The following is a 17,436-nucleotide window of genomic DNA, read 5'->3' as shown; positions in this document are numbered from 1 at the left end:
ACCTGCTCTGTATGTCCTCCTCGTGTCCTCACAGCCGGGCACAGCGCTCGGAGGAGCCAGTGGAAAAAGACAGGAATCTGAGGTGGGTGGTTTTTACTGCACAGCCCCCCCCCCCCCCCTCTACCATTTACACTGCTAACATACGTTAGCAATTATCGCTAGATCACAGCATTAGCATTGCTTACCTGATATTTGTAGAAGTTCCCCGAAGAACTATCAAGTTCTTAGGAACTTGACTTGAAATTTGGTCCCAACATGTATTGGTAAGAAAGAAAATTTGTTTTGTGATCATAGCAACAATTTATGTAATGATTGTTTGATGTACTACTGAGTGTGTTTGATGTACTACTGAGCGATGGGTAGAATGACGCCGCACTTGTCTATGTCAGTGGCCAGTTAGCTTAGCTTAGCATAAAGACCTGGTGGCTACTGGTGGATACTCTCTTAACCCTCCGACATAACCAAGCTAGCTGTTTCCGGTCTTTGTGCTTAGCTAAGCTAACAGGAAACAGAGGAAAACTGCTAGCCTGGCTTGGATGAAAAATTGCAGTATGCACCTGATAAAACTGTAGCTTGTTGATATAATTTTGGGTTATTCTGGATGAATTAAACAAATTAGATATAAGTAAGCTTTCTGGTATCTGCTAGATATTTCTTCCAATCTGAATGTGTCATTCTAGCCTTTTCTGGTCTGTATGCTACACAAAGCTAAACCAAGCTAACCTATGGTGCCAACGACACTCTTGTATATGTGCTTTCATTATGAAGCTACAGCCACAGGCTAGTTAGGTTAGCTTAGCACAAAAACAGAAAACATGGTAAACTAGCCTGGCTCAAATTATAAATATTGATTTACTTTACCCTGACAAAACGTGTCGATATAACTTTTTTGTATTTGGATAAATTCTACAAATGATTGGGTTTTTAATGAATGAATGCTCTCTGGTGGCTGCTGGATGCTGCAGCAATGCCAAGCTAGCTTATTCAGGTGTTATAGCTAAGGTCACTAACCGGTGTTTTTAATATACATGTACATACCAAGAGTATAGCGTCAACCTTCTCATCTGAATATCAGCCAGACCGCAAAGAATCTCACAATCTCAAACATAAAAAATTATTTAGTTCATGGATAAAAAGGCTCTTTGTAGCTACTGTGGTGATAATAATAGTCTTATTTATAAAGACTTGGTACAATTCAAAACAAGTAGGTCATAAAAGCAATCTGTGTATAGAGTAATTACATTTTATGACTGTGTGAACCAGTATAGGCCACATTGCTCTATATCATAAGTCTAACAGCATTATAGGTCGTATAGCCCTGCAATGACCTAACAGACAAACAAGAAAAAAATGTTAATCAAGGTTGTTTAACTACAGAACAGCATTATACCCTGATATCTTTAAGTAGGATCACTCTTTTCTTCTACTTGCATTTGTGCTAATGTTGTGAATCTCCCATATGGTGCTTCTCTTGCTCTCGACTGACTGACCCTCAGTTACACAAATGAATATCTGTAAAAAAAAATTAACATGGGATTTTGCTGCTAAGCGAGTTTCTCTGTCTCTTGCCGTGTTGTTTGATCAGCTCTGACTTGAGACAGAGATAGACAAGCTCTGGTCACATAGGTCAGCATGAGACCTTTTCAGTATGTTAGCAGCGTTATGAGGTTATCCAAGGTGACATGTTATTTGAGCACATGTGTGCTTGCTTAGTCTGGTGCTGACTGGAAGATTCTTAGGTCAGTGGAGTGTGCGTGTCTGTGTGTGTGGGGTGGGGAGGGGGGGGGGATGGTGGTGTGTGTGTGTGTGTGGGGGGGTATATGCACTAAAAATAAATGTGTACGTAATGCTGTGCACATGAACAAACCGTCTTTTATGATACATTCCAACACTAGGCAACATTGTGATTTTTATTTTTTTTAATCATGGGAAATCTTTGCCGCATGTCATGAGACGTTCTGTTTATCCACCTACCCCAGTTCATGATATCAAATAGCATTTATTTTTCCTGCAGGGTTTTTTTTATTCATGGAAGAGAGTGAATTAAAGCATTCTGTCTGCTCTAATTGAGAAATGTACACAGGGCACTCAGTCAGTGTCGGCACTGCGCTCTCTCTCTCTCTGTGTGGTTGTGTGTGCGTGTGTGTGTTTGTGTATGCTTGTCTGTAGACAGTGGGGCACTGATGCTGAAAGATGTGTCCTCATTTTTTGCGTTGCGCCGGGCTCCTCTGGTAGCCATGTTGGGCTGCTCTGATGTCACGCATGTGTCACTGTAGAGCATTCAGCTCAGACACGACAGCGCATGGTGATCAAAATGGCATGTTTATTCTCTCCATAGCCCCCCCACCTCCCACCTCTCTCTACTTCTGTTTCACCCCCACCCCCAGCCTCCCCTGCCACACACTCTACTTCTCACCGTCACTGTTATACGCACTGGGAACTTCACCAGGCAGCTTTTCAAGTTTGATGTGATAATGCAACCCCCTGCTATAACCTTAAATTTGTTTTTCATGCAGACAAGCGCCTTGTGAGTAAAGAAAAGCTGTATTTTTACTCTTGAAGAATAACAAGCAGCTTTCACACTTAAAGGTGCATAAGCTAATTTATTGGGTTCTTTATTACTCTCACCTTAAAAAGCCCTTGTTTGATTGACACTGCAGCTGTTATCCACAGATTTGAATTGTTCTTGGAATGTAAATCCACTGTTGCAACATGTCACATGCTTCTAGCACATGTATACCTACAGCATAGACCTTTTGAAATTGTTTTTGCAACACACTACGTGTTTCCAACAGGTAAAAACCGATAGACCAGGTTAAACAGTACAAAAGGAAATGCTCCACTTTGACATGTTTATATGTGATGTCCTCAAGTGACCCAAAGAGTTAAATTAGGGACATGACAGGAGGTAATGCAGTTGGATTTAAACTCGAGTCTGTGCTGTTGTTTTTCCAGGGAGAGTTTTTTCAGCTATGCCCCAGAAGCTACAAGGATAAAATGTAAGCACCTGGCCTTATGAGGGTGTTTGCTGTAAGTCTCCAATATTTTGCTGGCAAGCAAGTTATTTTTTCCAAAGAAATAACCCCCAAATCTCTGCGTTACAGAGCGCTTGAATGAATGAGGCTTTGAAATTCATAAGGAAAATAAGTTACAATTTTTTTTTTGCTGTACTTTTTTCCTTTCATAATTTTCCCTGAACACACAGTGACTGTTTGAAACCACATTTCATACAAATGCATTTGTTTCTGTTAACAGCTTGAAACTCCCCCACCAAGCTGAAAGAGCTTTAAATGGCCGGAAACTCCCCAACACTCAGTAGAACCAATGAAGCTGTTTGAATGAGTCTAAAACAAGGAATCCACCTCCAAATTCTCGATCGCATTTTACCAGGCTGACTTGGAGTTTATATCAACAAAGATCTGAATGTTAAAATCTAGATCAACATATACAACGAATTGTGGAAACAAAAGGCAACACATTGTAGAAGTGAAAGAGATGAAGAGATTTGTATGTAGGGCTGAATATAAATGAATTGTAAATAAAACAATTTCAAGATAAGAAATATTCTAGGAATGTTTTAGGGAATGTAATCAGTCCTCAAGTAAACAGTGTTATCGATAAATCAAGACACAACCACAAAAAAATATAAACTATAAGTTTGTCTGTTGAGCAGATCAACATTAAATGTATACAGTTTGTAGATTAAAAACAACAACCCACAAATGGCATACCTTTTCTGTCACCACTCCATTCATGGGTCTTTTCTGTAAAGCATGTGAGTGTGTGCATGATCAGCACTCATGAGCTTTTACTTCTCGTGAATTTATCCTGATTTCCTCCATGTTCTGCCATCTGAAGCGCTGTGAAAATCAAGTCATGCTTGGAACAAATGCATAGGGTGTGTCACCACTGTTACTCATACACTCGCAAACAGTGAGACGTCCAGTGAAATGTAACCTAATTGAAGTCCTTGTGTGACAGTCAGTGACACTCAGCAGATCAACCGATGGGCCCTGTTGTCCCCAGATGAAGGACATATTAAAGACAATATGAATGTAGTTTTCGGGCCATGTGCTTGCGAATCAAAGTGCAAGAAGCTGCACAAATCCAGTGTTTTAGAATACTCTAGTATCAGATGTCTTGTGGCCAGGAGTGCTAGCACAGCAGCGGCGCCCCTGCTTTGTAATCGCACTTGCGAGAATAAATTATCTAGGTGCTCTGAAGGCAAGCATCAACCAGAGCTAATTAGCTCCTTCTTAAATCAGTAAGGTCCCTGTCATGGCACCATCGCAGTTTGGAAACGGGGGGGAGCGTGTTCGAGATGCCACAAATGAGATTCAACTGGTGTCCTTGTCAAGTCACAAGGAGAACAACACCTTTACTGTGATGCCATGGGGAAGTGATGTTTGTTTCAAGTGTGTTTCAAGATTGACATATTTAAAGTTCACATACTTTCATACTAACTTTATTCCATGAAGAAGTTTTAGATATAACTTAGTTGCTTGATGATAAAGTTGCCAGCTTCTAAGTGCCTGGCACCTGACTTCACCTAATTGAGTCTAGATCTCAGACTTGAAATATAGCCTACCTTTATCAAGCTGCACCAAATTGCACCCACTTCTAGATATCACCTAAATATTGCCCTTTCCTTGCAATGAAAATCGAATAAACCAATAAACAAATCAACCTTCTAACCTTTCAACTTACAAACCAACCAACCAGGTTGTCGGAGGTATATAATATGCTATGGATACCTTAGATGTCACCAATGTCTGAATGCTCTCCTTCGTGGTGGTATACAAAATAACCAAATCGTAAAGGGTGAGAAAAACTAATCTAAAAAATGTCAATAGTGGGTCGTAGATCAGTGTCTGCCAGCATGAAATTAGGGCCCTCAGGCTCATGGAAAATGTACAGTTATATGACCCAATGGTCACATGGCAGCTGCGTGCTGCTGCCAACGTTCAGCATTTATTAGTTAGAAACTGTCCCAAAAGTAGAAATATCACATGGTACCCATGATGCAGTTGCTTGTTTACACATTCCAAAATGCTGCTACTGCTGCTGTCATACTGATCTTGAACACATTTATTCCACTGATGACTCTTGAATCCTTTTGTGTGCTTTTGCTTCTCTCTTTTGGCTCCTTTTCTTCCTGTGCTGCTTACGTTGCTTCCTTATAAACTAGAGGGGGCTTTTTGGTCTTGTGTCAGTGTTTGTTCAAAATACTTCAGTCTTGCGTGAGTCCTGGGTCTGAGTATCCTTGCTGCCTCCGACGTCACACTTATGTGTTTCTATAAACTGGAACGACCCGGAGGCTCCCGCGGTTCTGCAATATGAGCTTATTATTACCCCCAAAAAAATCCAACTGTCTTTGTCCCTAAACGCTTTCCCCTGATGTTCTTGTGTCACTCTGCACTCTCTTCCCTTTCTCCTCACAGAGCAGGGCTCTATTTCCTAGAAATGGCAGTCTTATAGGCCTGTTTGGTGATACTGACATCTTTGAGTCGTCAATGTGGAGGTGGAATCTCGTTTGATTTGAACAAACTGTCCGTCTGTTGCTATGACTTGGCTTTGTCACCAATATCTCAAGGCGTAGTGATACTGGTCAAGTTTTGATTGGGAGTATGATTCCTTCAGCCAATCTTGTCTATTTCGACAGAATGTATTTGTTTGGTCGTCTTGGCTCGTACAGTGTCTCTCCTCACCCAAACTCCTTTTGAGCTTTACCGATCTCTATCACGCCGCCTCATTTCACTGTGACTGCACTTTGTCAAGTTCTCTCTTGTTCTTTTCTATTTGCATCTTTCACACACACTCCCTCCCTCCTCCTCTCTCTTTATGTCCGTCTGCCTCCCCTCTTCCGCTCCCCGTTTTCACGTCTCTCAAACATACTTACCGTCATGTACCTTTCGATCTCCATGCCTCTTTCATCACCACATCTTCAGATATCAAATATATGCTAAAAGGCATCACGTATGTCCATGGGTGTGTGGGTTTTGTGTGTGTTTGTGTGTGTCACTGGAGTTTGGTGTGATATAGTGGCCACTGCTGTTTGTTTGTTTACCTCCCTCAGCCACTTGGAGTCCATTAGCGATGCATTTGCCTCCGGAGGATCTCACACACACACACACACACACACACACACACACACACACACACACACACACACACACACACACACACACGCAGATTCACTCACATACTGTACATGCTCTTCCACCTTCTGTCTGGTTTTCTTTCTGCACATCACCGGGATTACTGCTGCAATAAGAGCCGTTGTCGTGTTCTCGCTTCAGCGTCTTCCTCAATAGAGATGCTTGACATTAAAGCATATAACCACGGTTGCATGTGACTGTCTGTCCCCTTGCCACTGCAGAGATAGGCAAGTATATCTAAAAAGGATGGAATATATATATTTTGTTCATTATAGTCTCAACCTATAATTTTCAAAAATGTAATTGCCTGAATTACAAATCATTGAATAGACAAAAGCTACGTGTAAATAAGGAAAAACAAGAGCAAGAGCACATTATGTATCTTAATTAATGAACACACAGACAACATAAACTATTATAAGTTACCTTGTAATATATATATATATATATATATATATTAGAATTCATTTTGGTAGATTCTTGTCTTTAGCCACTTAACAAAACTCTTCTTTTGGCTCTGTATTTGTTCTCAACCACCCCTGAGAACAATACCCCAGCGCCTTAAGCTGATCAATGCTGCATCAACGATAGGTTTATCTGATATTATTCACTTTAAGCTGCCTGCTGTTTGTAGGGCTGAATATAAAGGTGTGTGAGTGGGTGAAAATATTGAAGTTGCATACTGGAGAATTAAACTAAAATGAACTAAAAGATGGTATAAAACTTTGTAGAACTGACTGCAAACTGCAGAGTTTATAACTCTCTCTGCGAGTTTGATACTCTGAATGACCCCTTTCACATTGAACAATGGTTCTAATGGTTGCTCATTAGAACCATTGTTACTTAGGTGGGCATGGCAATCTTACATATGGAGTTATAACTTTTAGAAGTCCAAAAGCTTGAATTGGTCACACTATATTGATTAGGACAAATAAATGATGTATAATTGATGTATAAAAAAACTCATACTTTCTATTGTGACATTAGAAGTTATCAAAAATAATTCTGGCAATACATGATGAGACAGGTTTTAATGCATCCCCTGCATGTGATTGTCTACATGACCTCTTTGTATTCCCACAGACAGACAGCATTGTGCATGTAGTTAAACCTGAAATCCAGCCTCTCTCTCCTTCTCCTATAGTCAGTGACTGGGGTGATTAGTGTGCATATTGAGTGAATACAAGTGGAAAGATACCAGACAATATTCAGCCCACCACAAATCATTTCAGAGTTGTCTGTTTGTTACGTAACTGTGTGAATCATTTTGCCTTTTTTTGTTGAAGAAAAGGATGATTTTGATCCTGACTATGTGCAGACAACTTCACCCAGCGGGGTCTATACACAGGGAATGATGTTGCTTTATAAGCAGTGATAAGCAGCCTCTCTCGCTCTTTCTCGCTCCCTCTCTCTCTCTCTCGACATCCCATAATGATACTCAGACAGACTCAGGCAGACACCCGCTCCGTCCCGATTGGTAGAACTGTTGCCAGGGAGCGTTGCCGTCTCAACGTGGATAGAATCTGTTGTCTGGTACACTTTAGACATGAGAACAACTGCAGGATCTGAATATTTATAACGAGGGGACTGTTCATATTGAGATTGTATAGAGGCAACATAAGCGAGAGGGGAAGGAGCTGTTCCTGTTTGGCTCACTTCAAAATTTTCCTTCAGTCTGCCTTTTTTCTTTTATTTCTCAGCTTTATATGAGATATTCATAATCATTATTACGTGTCTGTGCAGGTATCCTCTCAATATATAGATATCGGAGTTAGGTTTATATTTGCATTATATGACACCAACTTTACTTCAATACGATTGAACCCAGTTGAACTGTTCAGCCAGATGATAAATGGCAGATACATCAATCTTAACTGTGTATGACTTTTATGGTTTTATGTTCGAATGGTACCCTGTTGTCATTGGGTATAGCTAACGTATAACTAGCAATTAAAGTGTGTGTGTGTGTGTGTGTGTGTGTGTGTGTGTGTGTGTGTGTGTGTGTGTGTGTGTGTGTGTGTGTGTGTGTGTGTGTGTGTGTGTGTGTGTGTGTGTGTGTGTGTGTGTGTGTGTGTGTGTGTGTGTGTGTGTGTGTGTGTGTGTGTGCCAGCCATCTGGCGAATCAACTCATTTCTTCATATTATTCAAATATGCCTGGACCTGCTGCTACAGTTAATAACACTGTGCGTAGGTATGAATCCTTGATTAAAATGGATGTAACACATTCCAACAAAGCAGACAACAGCAATCAGAGCGACGTTCAAAACTCACAGACTACGCCGACACACACACACACACACACACACACCTGAAATACAGTGCCAAAAGTCATAGCTCAGTATATAAAGATGATTATAAAAAACACGCCTTGGTATGGGAGAAACTTTGACATGGAAATGTAAACAGACACAGAGGGAAACGGGGACACAGGCAGCAGAGTGGCATGCACATATACAGCAATCATAAGGCAAACAAGTTGAGGGAGTTCATGCCTTTTATATTTTTTATCAGGGATGTGCAAAGTCTATATTTAATGCAGGCAGAAGAGATTGCAATTTGCGTGTGCCTGATTTTGTGTGTTTGCAAATGTGTATGTGCTGTTGGAATGTGTGTGTCTTTGCACTTGTTCTGCGGATGCACACAGCGTGCATCTTTTCCTCCTTTCCTGCATATATATAGATATATAAATATCTATATATATATACGTCCACATATGTGAGCCTGTGTATATGTGCAGTGTGGCACACCGCCGCGCTGTCTGCCTGACTCGACATATTCTCCGTTCATTCGTTCACTCTCCTTTTTGCTCTTTCTCTCCCCCCTCCCTTTTCCCTCTCTTCAACCCCCCCCTCCCTCACACCCACCCATCCGTCCCTTCCCTCCCTCCCCTCTCGCTCTGCCCGGCTGGCACGTACATGCATGTCTGTAGACTCTGTACTGTGCTTTTGCTGCTGTGGCACGCGCCAGCCTCACTGCAATGCAGCCCTGTGTGCATTAATTGGCAGAGAGACAGTGGGTACGTGGTATGCGGGGCGGAAAGGATAGAGAACGGGGAGAGAGAAAGAGAGAGAGAGGGAGAGGAGAAGCAGGAGGCGATGTAAGGACACAATTGTAACAATAAGTGATGGACGGACTGGTGGAAAAGCGGTGTGGCGGGTTCACAGAAGGACAGACAAACAGAACGTGTGTGTGCACGAGCAGGATACCTTGACTCGTGTGTTGGCGTATGTGTGGAAAAGAACAGTGAATGTCTGTTTGCGTCAGTGTGCTTGCGGATTTGTGTTTGACTGTGCTCTTTTTTGTTGTTGTTGGGTGCTCACTCATGTGTACCTATATGTGCCGTGCAGATATCACACTGCTGGGGCAAACTCTGACTCACTCACTGCATTCAAGGCTTTGTGATATCCTCCCTTTCGTATTTCCGCTGTGACTGAAGAGTAAAAGTTTGTTCGGGTTTAGCGCAACTTTCTCTACTTGAGGTTTGTCTGGCAAAAAAAAAAAAAAGTGCAATGTGTCTGGCTGCTTTCTGAGGCCAAACTTGTGATATAATAAGGCTCTGCATCAGGTTTTTCTTTTTTGTCTCACAGATTGTGTTTTCTGAGGTGCGAGGACGAATGAGATCTTGAAATGATTTACCAAAATGTTTACTGTCTTCATGTCGCATCATCCAAAATGCAGAAAATTTCCCACAATGTGGTTTTAGTTGTTTGCTGCTATTACACAACATGTGCATGAGTGTATACTGTGCATGCACTTACATCAGTTTGGTATTCTTATCCTCGCACTCGCATCTCTCTGGAAATTATTCTTTCTGCTTGATGTTATCTTTTGTCTTTCCTTCCCCGTCACAGGCTGTGACATATCTGGCTCCATGTCCTGCCTCATCCACATCAAGCCACATTCAGGGAGGCCTTTTCCCAGTTGCCGGTCAAAAAAAATGACATGAAAACACATAAAATATCAACCTGCATAAGCTGAGCCACCAAAGCAGGGGGCGTAAATTAATCATTCAATTTATCAATTCATGCACCAAACAGTCTTCCATGAAGACAGAACTTCTCTCTGCTTGTGTGTAGGTGTTTGGCAGAGAGGTCTTTGCATGATTCAGAGAAAATACACAACACTTGCTCAAAAGTAAAATGTCTTTAAAAAAAAAATATTGTCTGTACTGCAAGAAAATAGGGAAATACCTTGAAAATGACAGACTATGTTTTTGATTAACCTTTTTAATTCTTAAATAGCTCGGATTAGACGATCACTGCAGTGTATATATTATAGCTGCCAAGTCGGTAAGAGTTTGCTTTACCAAGACGATCAAGTGACGCATTCTCTCCAGACTTGCGTCAAACAAGGGATTTTCTGAAGTTTCACTATTCATTGTCTAATTAATTAATGACGGCGGTGACCTCCATGAGCTCTTTTCATTTCTCCTTTTTCGTCTTAGTCACCCCTGCTCTATCGACACCCACCATATAGGCATCTGTGTCCGGGGGGCAAAGTGGCAGAAGTTGCTTCAACCTAATTGTCTTTCTCTGCTCGTACTGTCCTCGAATGACTTTCTCTCTGTCTCAGCTCTCCCCTCCCTCCCTCCCTCGCTCACTCCCTCCCTTCCTTTGCTCTGTAGCTCTGCCCAGTCTCTGTCTCCGTCTGTAACTGTAGCCTGTGTTTTTCTCTCCCTCCCACTCCCTGCGACGTATAGATACTGCATTGATCAGACACACGCACGCGCACCGAGCCTCCCACTCCTTTCATCATTGATTCGCTCTGCTCCTCTCTCTCTCTCTCTCTCTCTCGCTCTGTCTCTCGTTCTCTCTCTCTCCCCATTCTCCTCTCTCTCTCTTTCTCTCTCTCTCTTACAGCAGCACTTGTTGAATTCAACCCTTGGAGAATAGAGAGAGGGAGAGAGAAACAGAGGGAGAGATAATGACAGGGAGGTGGAGGGAGGCTTTGAGACGGCACTAGAACAGACACTGAGCAGGGAGAATGGGGCTTTGGAGGATATAGAGATAGAACATAGGGCTGTGTGAAGACAGACAGAGAGAAAAAAGTCAGTCAGACGGCAGTGGTGGATCGTCTTCTTGAAACAGTGGGAATGACACTTTAAGTGAAAAGAGGGAGTCGACCAGACGGAGTACATCAGAGTGCTCTCCCTCCATCTCTTTAACTACTCTTCGTCTGTCCTGGTCCCGGCTGCTGCTCGTGCCGCTGCCGCTGCTGCTGCTGCTGCTGGTGTGTTTGTGTGTATCCAGGCTCCATGGTGTGTCTGAACCACAGGACTGGCTTAACACAGGTCAGAACTGTCTGGGATAGCACTTTCTTTATATATGTGTGTGTCTGTGTGTGTCTGTGTGTTTGGTGTGTGTTTGGTGCACAGGAAAAGTCATGTGCTGGCTTCTCCAGGTGAGTGCTTGTGTGCCAGAGTACACAGTCATCTCCCTCATGCAGCCCGGGCTCTATGTGTTCATGCATGCACGCCTTTATGTAAGTGAGCCTGTGCATGTCTGCCTGTATGGACTCATGAAGTGGGAGTGTGAGTGTGCACGCATTTATGTGTGTTTGTGTACGTGTGTGTGTGTGTGTTAGAGAGAGGGGGCGGGGGGGTGGGACTTTTTTCTGTTTGTATTCCTGGAAACTATTCTGCAGCATTTCTTAATAGTGAAACTTGTGTGTGTGTGTGTGTGTGTGTGTGTGTGTGTGTGTGTGTGTGTGTGTGTGTGTGTGTGTGTGTGTGTGTGTGTGTGTGTGTGTGTGTGTGTGTGTGTGTGTGTGTGTGTGTGTGTGTGTGTGTGTGTGTGTGTGTGTGTGTGTGTTAGTGGGGAGGAAGAGAAAAAAAACAATGACACAAGGTTCAGGGAAGAAAAGAAGGTGTAAATATGCCGTGTGTGTCATGTGTCAGACAACAATATAGAGTCTGCAAAATGTAGAGAAACTGATTCAGTTTGGTTTCCTCGCAGAGAGAAATGAGAGAAGACTGAAAGAAAGTTGTTGTCATGGCCGTCTCACAGGTCATCTGAGTCCACAGGAGAACTGTTGTTGATTCATTTAGTGCAATGCATGGAGTCAGTCCTGGAATCCAGGTTCCTGGAATTTAACCATGTTACACAACATAGCATTGAGGCATTTCACATTGTTCTTGTGTACAGTAGGCACGGCACTGTATTGTATTTAGTCTTTTTTTTTTTTTCTTGCTCCGACTTGACTCCTCCTTTCTCTCTCCCGCCTCTAATCTCTCACCCACCATTCTCCGCATACATATCCATCTCTCTTTCACACACCTCTCACTTCTCCCTCAACTCTATTCCTTTATCTCACTTCGCATCAACTCCCTTTTTTTCTTTCTGGGTTTTTGCTCCTTTCGAGACTCTCAATCTTTCTCCTTCTCACCTCTCTTACCTCCTCCTGGCACGTCTTTTCATCTTTTACACGTTTTCGATTCACTCCTTTCATCACAGTGTTTCTCCTCTCCAATGCTCCACGTTTTCTTTTACAGATGCCTCTCTCAGTGGCAGAGTCTGCAGTGAATATCTGAAGCCCCCATCTTCCTCGGCCTCTCTGCCAACATGTCCCAGCTGCTCCATGTGGAGATACCCAACTTTGGAGCCACGGTCCTCGGCTCCCTCAACGAGCAGCGCCTGCTGGGACACTACTGTGATGTCTCCATCCTGGTCAAAGGTAGAATAGCAGGAAATCTGGATAATTATTTTCATAGAACTCACAGAAACAGCATTTTAATTCTACATCATTCATTCTGAAGTTCTTATTCTGTTCTCTGTTATTTCCATCAACCAGGTCAGGCTTTTAAAGCCCACCGGGCCGTTTTGGCTGCCAGCAGCCTCTACTTCCGTGACCTCTTCAGCAGCTCCACCAAGACCCAGTTTGAGTTGCCCTCCTCAGTCACACCTGCTTGCTTTGAGCAGATCCTCACTTTCTGCTACACAGGGAAGCTAACAATGGCAGCTAGCGAACAGCTGGTGGTCATGTACACAGCTGGCTACCTCCAAATTCAGCATATAGTTGAAAGAGGCATGGACCTAATGTTCAAAGCCAACTCACCTCACTGTGACTCGCAAACAGCGGGGTCTTTAGAGGAAACATGTTCCGAACCACAGAGTCCCTCTAATAATGGTAACGGCCTGGCGGTGGCTGCCCTGCTGGGAACCCCCGGTTGGCCTCAGTCTTTGCTCCTTCAGCGTAAGATTAAACTAGAAGGGGGCGAACCGACACCCCTGACGATACCCTCAATACAAAGCAAGATTTCTTCCTCAGACTTGGGCAGTCGGCTGGCGAGGGCGAGTTCGTTGTTCTACACGACGGCTGGAGGGAACCCAGTCCCCGGTATGCCTACTTACCACCTTCAAGGGGCCGGCGGAGGTGGAGCCGGAGGAGGATTAGGAGTAGAAAGGTCCAGTCCTGGATCGTCCAGCTTGCCCACCACTGACAGTCCAACATCCTACCAGAATGAAGATGAGGAGTTTGAGGAAGAGCCCTATGATGGAATGACAGAGGATGCCTACAGTCATCTCTATGGACGTTCAGCTAACCCCTATGGGAGTGAGTATTTCGTTAATTCAAACAGCCAAAGATGGAATCTCATTTATCATCCAAATCTCTCTAGAATTCAGGATGTTCTTCTCAAAAGGTCATATTACAATTTTACCTCACAACAAACTCACCAATACTTCAGTCAACTACACTTTTATTATTACTATTCTTCGAGTTTATCTTTCAAGTCATTTAAGATCTGACTAAGTGCATCACTCTCTCAATTGCCCTTGGCCCAGATATACAAAATGCCTTTAATATCAGAAAAAGCTAAAAGTAAAAGTCGGCATGACTTGCAGAAATATATAGTTATTCAGAAATTAGGGCTTTTGTTTCTCCTTTTCCAGACTTCTTGTGTATTGAGCCAAAAAAAACGGATGCGCATTAATTTCATCCCAGTTACATTATTTAATCTTTCATAAATCACGTATCCTGCGCATCTTGAATAGGCAGGATGTTGTGTGCCTCAAATATGTGTGTGGGCTCTCTCAGCATAAAGATAGCTTTATGGAGTTATGATTTGAGTGCATCGTGACCAACAACACACTCCTTATCACAACTGGTCTGTGCTGCTTTTTGTTATGTTGTACTCTCATCATCTACTGTCGGTGTACATTTGCCTACACTGCACGCAGAGAAGTCATAATCACGTGTTTGCATTTACACATGAACCCACAAGCTGGACACTGATGGATAGTCACAAACTCAAAATCACATGTGCACACACACATACCCAAACACACACTCTTTCTGTCATTCTTAGCATCCTGCAGCTCAAAGGCATCACGCAGGCTTGTCAAATTCTAGAGTTTCAGATATTTATGAAATCCACTCTATCTGCAATCATTCAGAGCACCCCAGGGTGACATTGTGAGATATTTGAGAACCATTCAGGTCCGTCTCTCCTCTCCTGTGTGTGTGTGTGCGCGTATGTGTGAGAGAGGTGCGTGCATGTGCATACACTCGCGAGTCATCTTAGAGGTTAAAGGAAGGAATTTCGCGATTTAGAACCTAACACCCAGCTTTGGATCTGTCCCCCTCCAAAACTCAAGTTGCTGATGCAGCATCATGACTTATCTGGGATACATCTGCAAAGCTCTGAAACATTTATGAAACACAACATTTTTGTATGAGATTACACCAACCTACCCCAGTTAAATGTTGCAGCCTCTCTCTGAATAGGGGACGCAGGGGTTAGTAGAACTTTGTTGATGTGGTTAGCGTAACCCTTCTCAGGGTTTTTTAAACCCTATTTGAACCTTCTCTATTCCTGCTTTCTTTCTTCAGTCCAGGACAAGCCAGAGATGGCGGTGGTGCCCTTGGCCTTGGAGAACCGCAACTGTGTGCTGATCCGCCGGGACCTGGTGGCGCTGCCTGCAAGCCTCATCAGCCAGATAGGCTACCGCTGCCACCCGAAGCTCTACACCGAGGGGGACCCCGGGGAGAAGCTGGAATTGGTCGCTGGTAAGGGCGCGCATTCCTCCACAATTTGTCGACATTTAGATAATTTGAAACTCAAATAAAATTTAATTCCATTATCTATACAGCTTATCCTTTGAGGCTCACACAGGGTGGGGGCTGGAGCCAATCAGAGCTGGCACTTGGTGAGAGGTGCAGGGCCAACTTACAGAGACAAACTATGAACTCTCACATTTGCATCTCCGGACAATTTAGAGCCTCCAATTAATCTGAATCCAATTTGCATGTCTTTCGACTTTGGGAGGAAGCCGTATCACCCGGAGAAAACCCACACAGACACAGAGAGAACATGCAAACCCTGGGTTCTAACCAGGAACCTTCTTGCTATTACGCGCCACCCAAAATTGAATTTAACTGAATAAACCAATTTCAACCAAAAAAGCAGTAAGTTGAAAAACTCTATCCATGTGAAATGGAATCATTTTAGGCTGTTGTCCAATTGTTCCATCGGTCAAAAAAAACACTAAACCACAAACCAACATCAGGATTTTGTCTGCAATGGGAGTTAATACAATCGGCGTTCCCTCCCTGGTCAAATCACTTTGCAGTAGACATGGGTTTTTATCGGCTCCTGGTCTGATTGGCAGTGATGGAAACATGACATCTGAATGAACGTGCTAGTTTGGCAAGACGGCGAGACTAGAGAGCTCCTCAGTTTCCAGCATAAATGTAATATTCAACATGATGCACCATCGGGGGAAACAAAGTTTAGTGTAAAAAAGGCATTACTGGGCAGAGATTGGATTGCAGAGGTAACAGTGACCTTCTCTTATATCCCTTATATCCAACAGACACATGTATGCAACCTGCTTTTGACCCGAAGGAAAGAAACTGCAGTTCTAATATAAAATAACGTCAATATTAAAGCATCGAATAAAAATAAATTTGGTTAATAACAGTCAGTTCAATTCTTTTCCCTATTTAAATAGGTCAATCTGACACCACTGACAACTCAGCAAATTTTACTCATTTCATATCCAGGGTCAGATGATTCACTCATTCAGGTTTGACCCATGTCACTGTGCCATGTCTGAATGGGAGAACACAAAGATGAACACTTTTCTCCAGTAGAGAGTGAAGAGTGTAATAGAAAGGATGACCATCTCTGCAGCAGCCGTCAATCCGGCCTTTATGGGGGAGTGACTAGACAGAAGTCACTTTGGAGTAAAAAGCCTACGACAGCCAGGGGTTTGCCAAATGGCCCCTTCGAGGGCTCCGAGTGCACGAGGGAATAGATTCTTTGGTTCAATGAGAGAAAAAACTGAACTCTTTGGTGGAACTGCCAGATATTGCTCTTGGCTGTCGGACCAGAGCTGTTCAAAGCAGAGGCACCGCTCAACATCAAGCTACAGCGATATCATTCCTTTAATGGAAAGAAAAGTTAAATCAATTTCATGTTGAATCTTTTCACACAAAAAAGCAGTCTTCGCTCCAGTCAAACACAATATGTGCACATGCAAAGCTGTGTGAAGTTCGTCCCCTTCAATCAGATGTAATTGAATGGAAACGGAATGGAACACATTTGAAATGTGTTGGGTATGTGAGACCCAGAAAACAATGCATGGATTTGAAAGAGACAGTATTTTAAAATAAGCAAAACAAAGGAATTTAACAGGGTTATGCTTTTATGGCCTTTAACTTTGATTATTTTCCTTTCAGTGTGTGATTCTCCAGCTCCGTTAAAAATCTCATTGAACATGAATTTGAAAAAAATAAGACGAAGTAGTGGTTGCGGCAACGCGAGAAATGCTGAAGTCTCTAAAGATGAAGAAATGTTTGTTTCTTATTCGTTTGCCTTTTTGTTTAACTACACAGGTACGCAGGTGTTCATGACTCGAGGCCAGCTGATGAACTGTCATCTATGTGCCGGGATCAAACACAAAGTCTTGCTCCGCCGGCTGCTAGCTACGTTCTTTGATCGGTGAGTATCAAGGCGTGCACGACTACAGAGTCTGGTGTTGTCTTTAAGGACCCACTGTGATATTCAAGTCCGTGTTTATGACTCCAACACAGCCGCAGTTGTCACAGACCAACTTTCACACTCCATCTGTGGCCATGTTTGTGCAATGCAGTTAGTTATGAGTGTTCCAATGTTTGCCGACTGCATGTGCCTGTAGCTGACTCTGCCCCCTGGTGTTGACTCTGTATCCCTGCAGAAACACTTTAGCCAATAGCTGTGGGACAGGTATCCGTTCTTCTACTAGTGACCCCAGTAGGAAACCCCTGGACAGCAGGGTCCTCAACGCTGTAAAACGTA

At 43.1% G+C, this 17,436-nt stretch overlaps 1 protein-coding gene across 3 annotated transcripts in view; it reads left to right on the top strand.

Annotated features, from left to right (window-relative positions):
* Positions 1-17,436, top strand: part of LOC128424560 (nucleus accumbens-associated protein 2) — a 30,080-nt gene that overhangs the window by 6,908 nt on the left and 5,736 nt on the right. For 2 of the 3 annotated variants that reach the window (XM_053410794.1, XM_053410796.1), the window contains exons 2-6: positions 12,649-12,830; positions 12,948-13,709; positions 14,988-15,164; positions 16,995-17,100; positions 17,336-17,433. In XM_053410794.1, coding sequence (XP_053266769.1) covers positions 12,719-12,830; positions 12,948-13,709; positions 14,988-15,164; positions 16,995-17,100; positions 17,336-17,433 — 1,255 coding nt within the window. In that variant the 5' untranslated portion in view covers positions 12,649-12,718. Of the gene's footprint in view, positions 1-10,799; positions 11,449-12,648; positions 12,831-12,947; positions 13,710-14,987; positions 15,165-16,994; positions 17,101-17,335; positions 17,434-17,436 lie in introns of those variants that run through there. The other variant, XM_053410795.1, reaches the window with a different exon arrangement.

The sequence above is a fragment of the Pleuronectes platessa genome, chromosome 19, assembly GCF_947347685.1.
Source record: "Pleuronectes platessa chromosome 19, fPlePla1.1, whole genome shotgun sequence".
Taxonomy (NCBI): Eukaryota; Metazoa; Chordata; class Actinopteri; order Pleuronectiformes; family Pleuronectidae; genus Pleuronectes; species Pleuronectes platessa.
The sequence above is the reverse complement of the archived record's forward strand: the minus strand, read 5'-3'. Positions and strand labels throughout refer to the sequence as shown.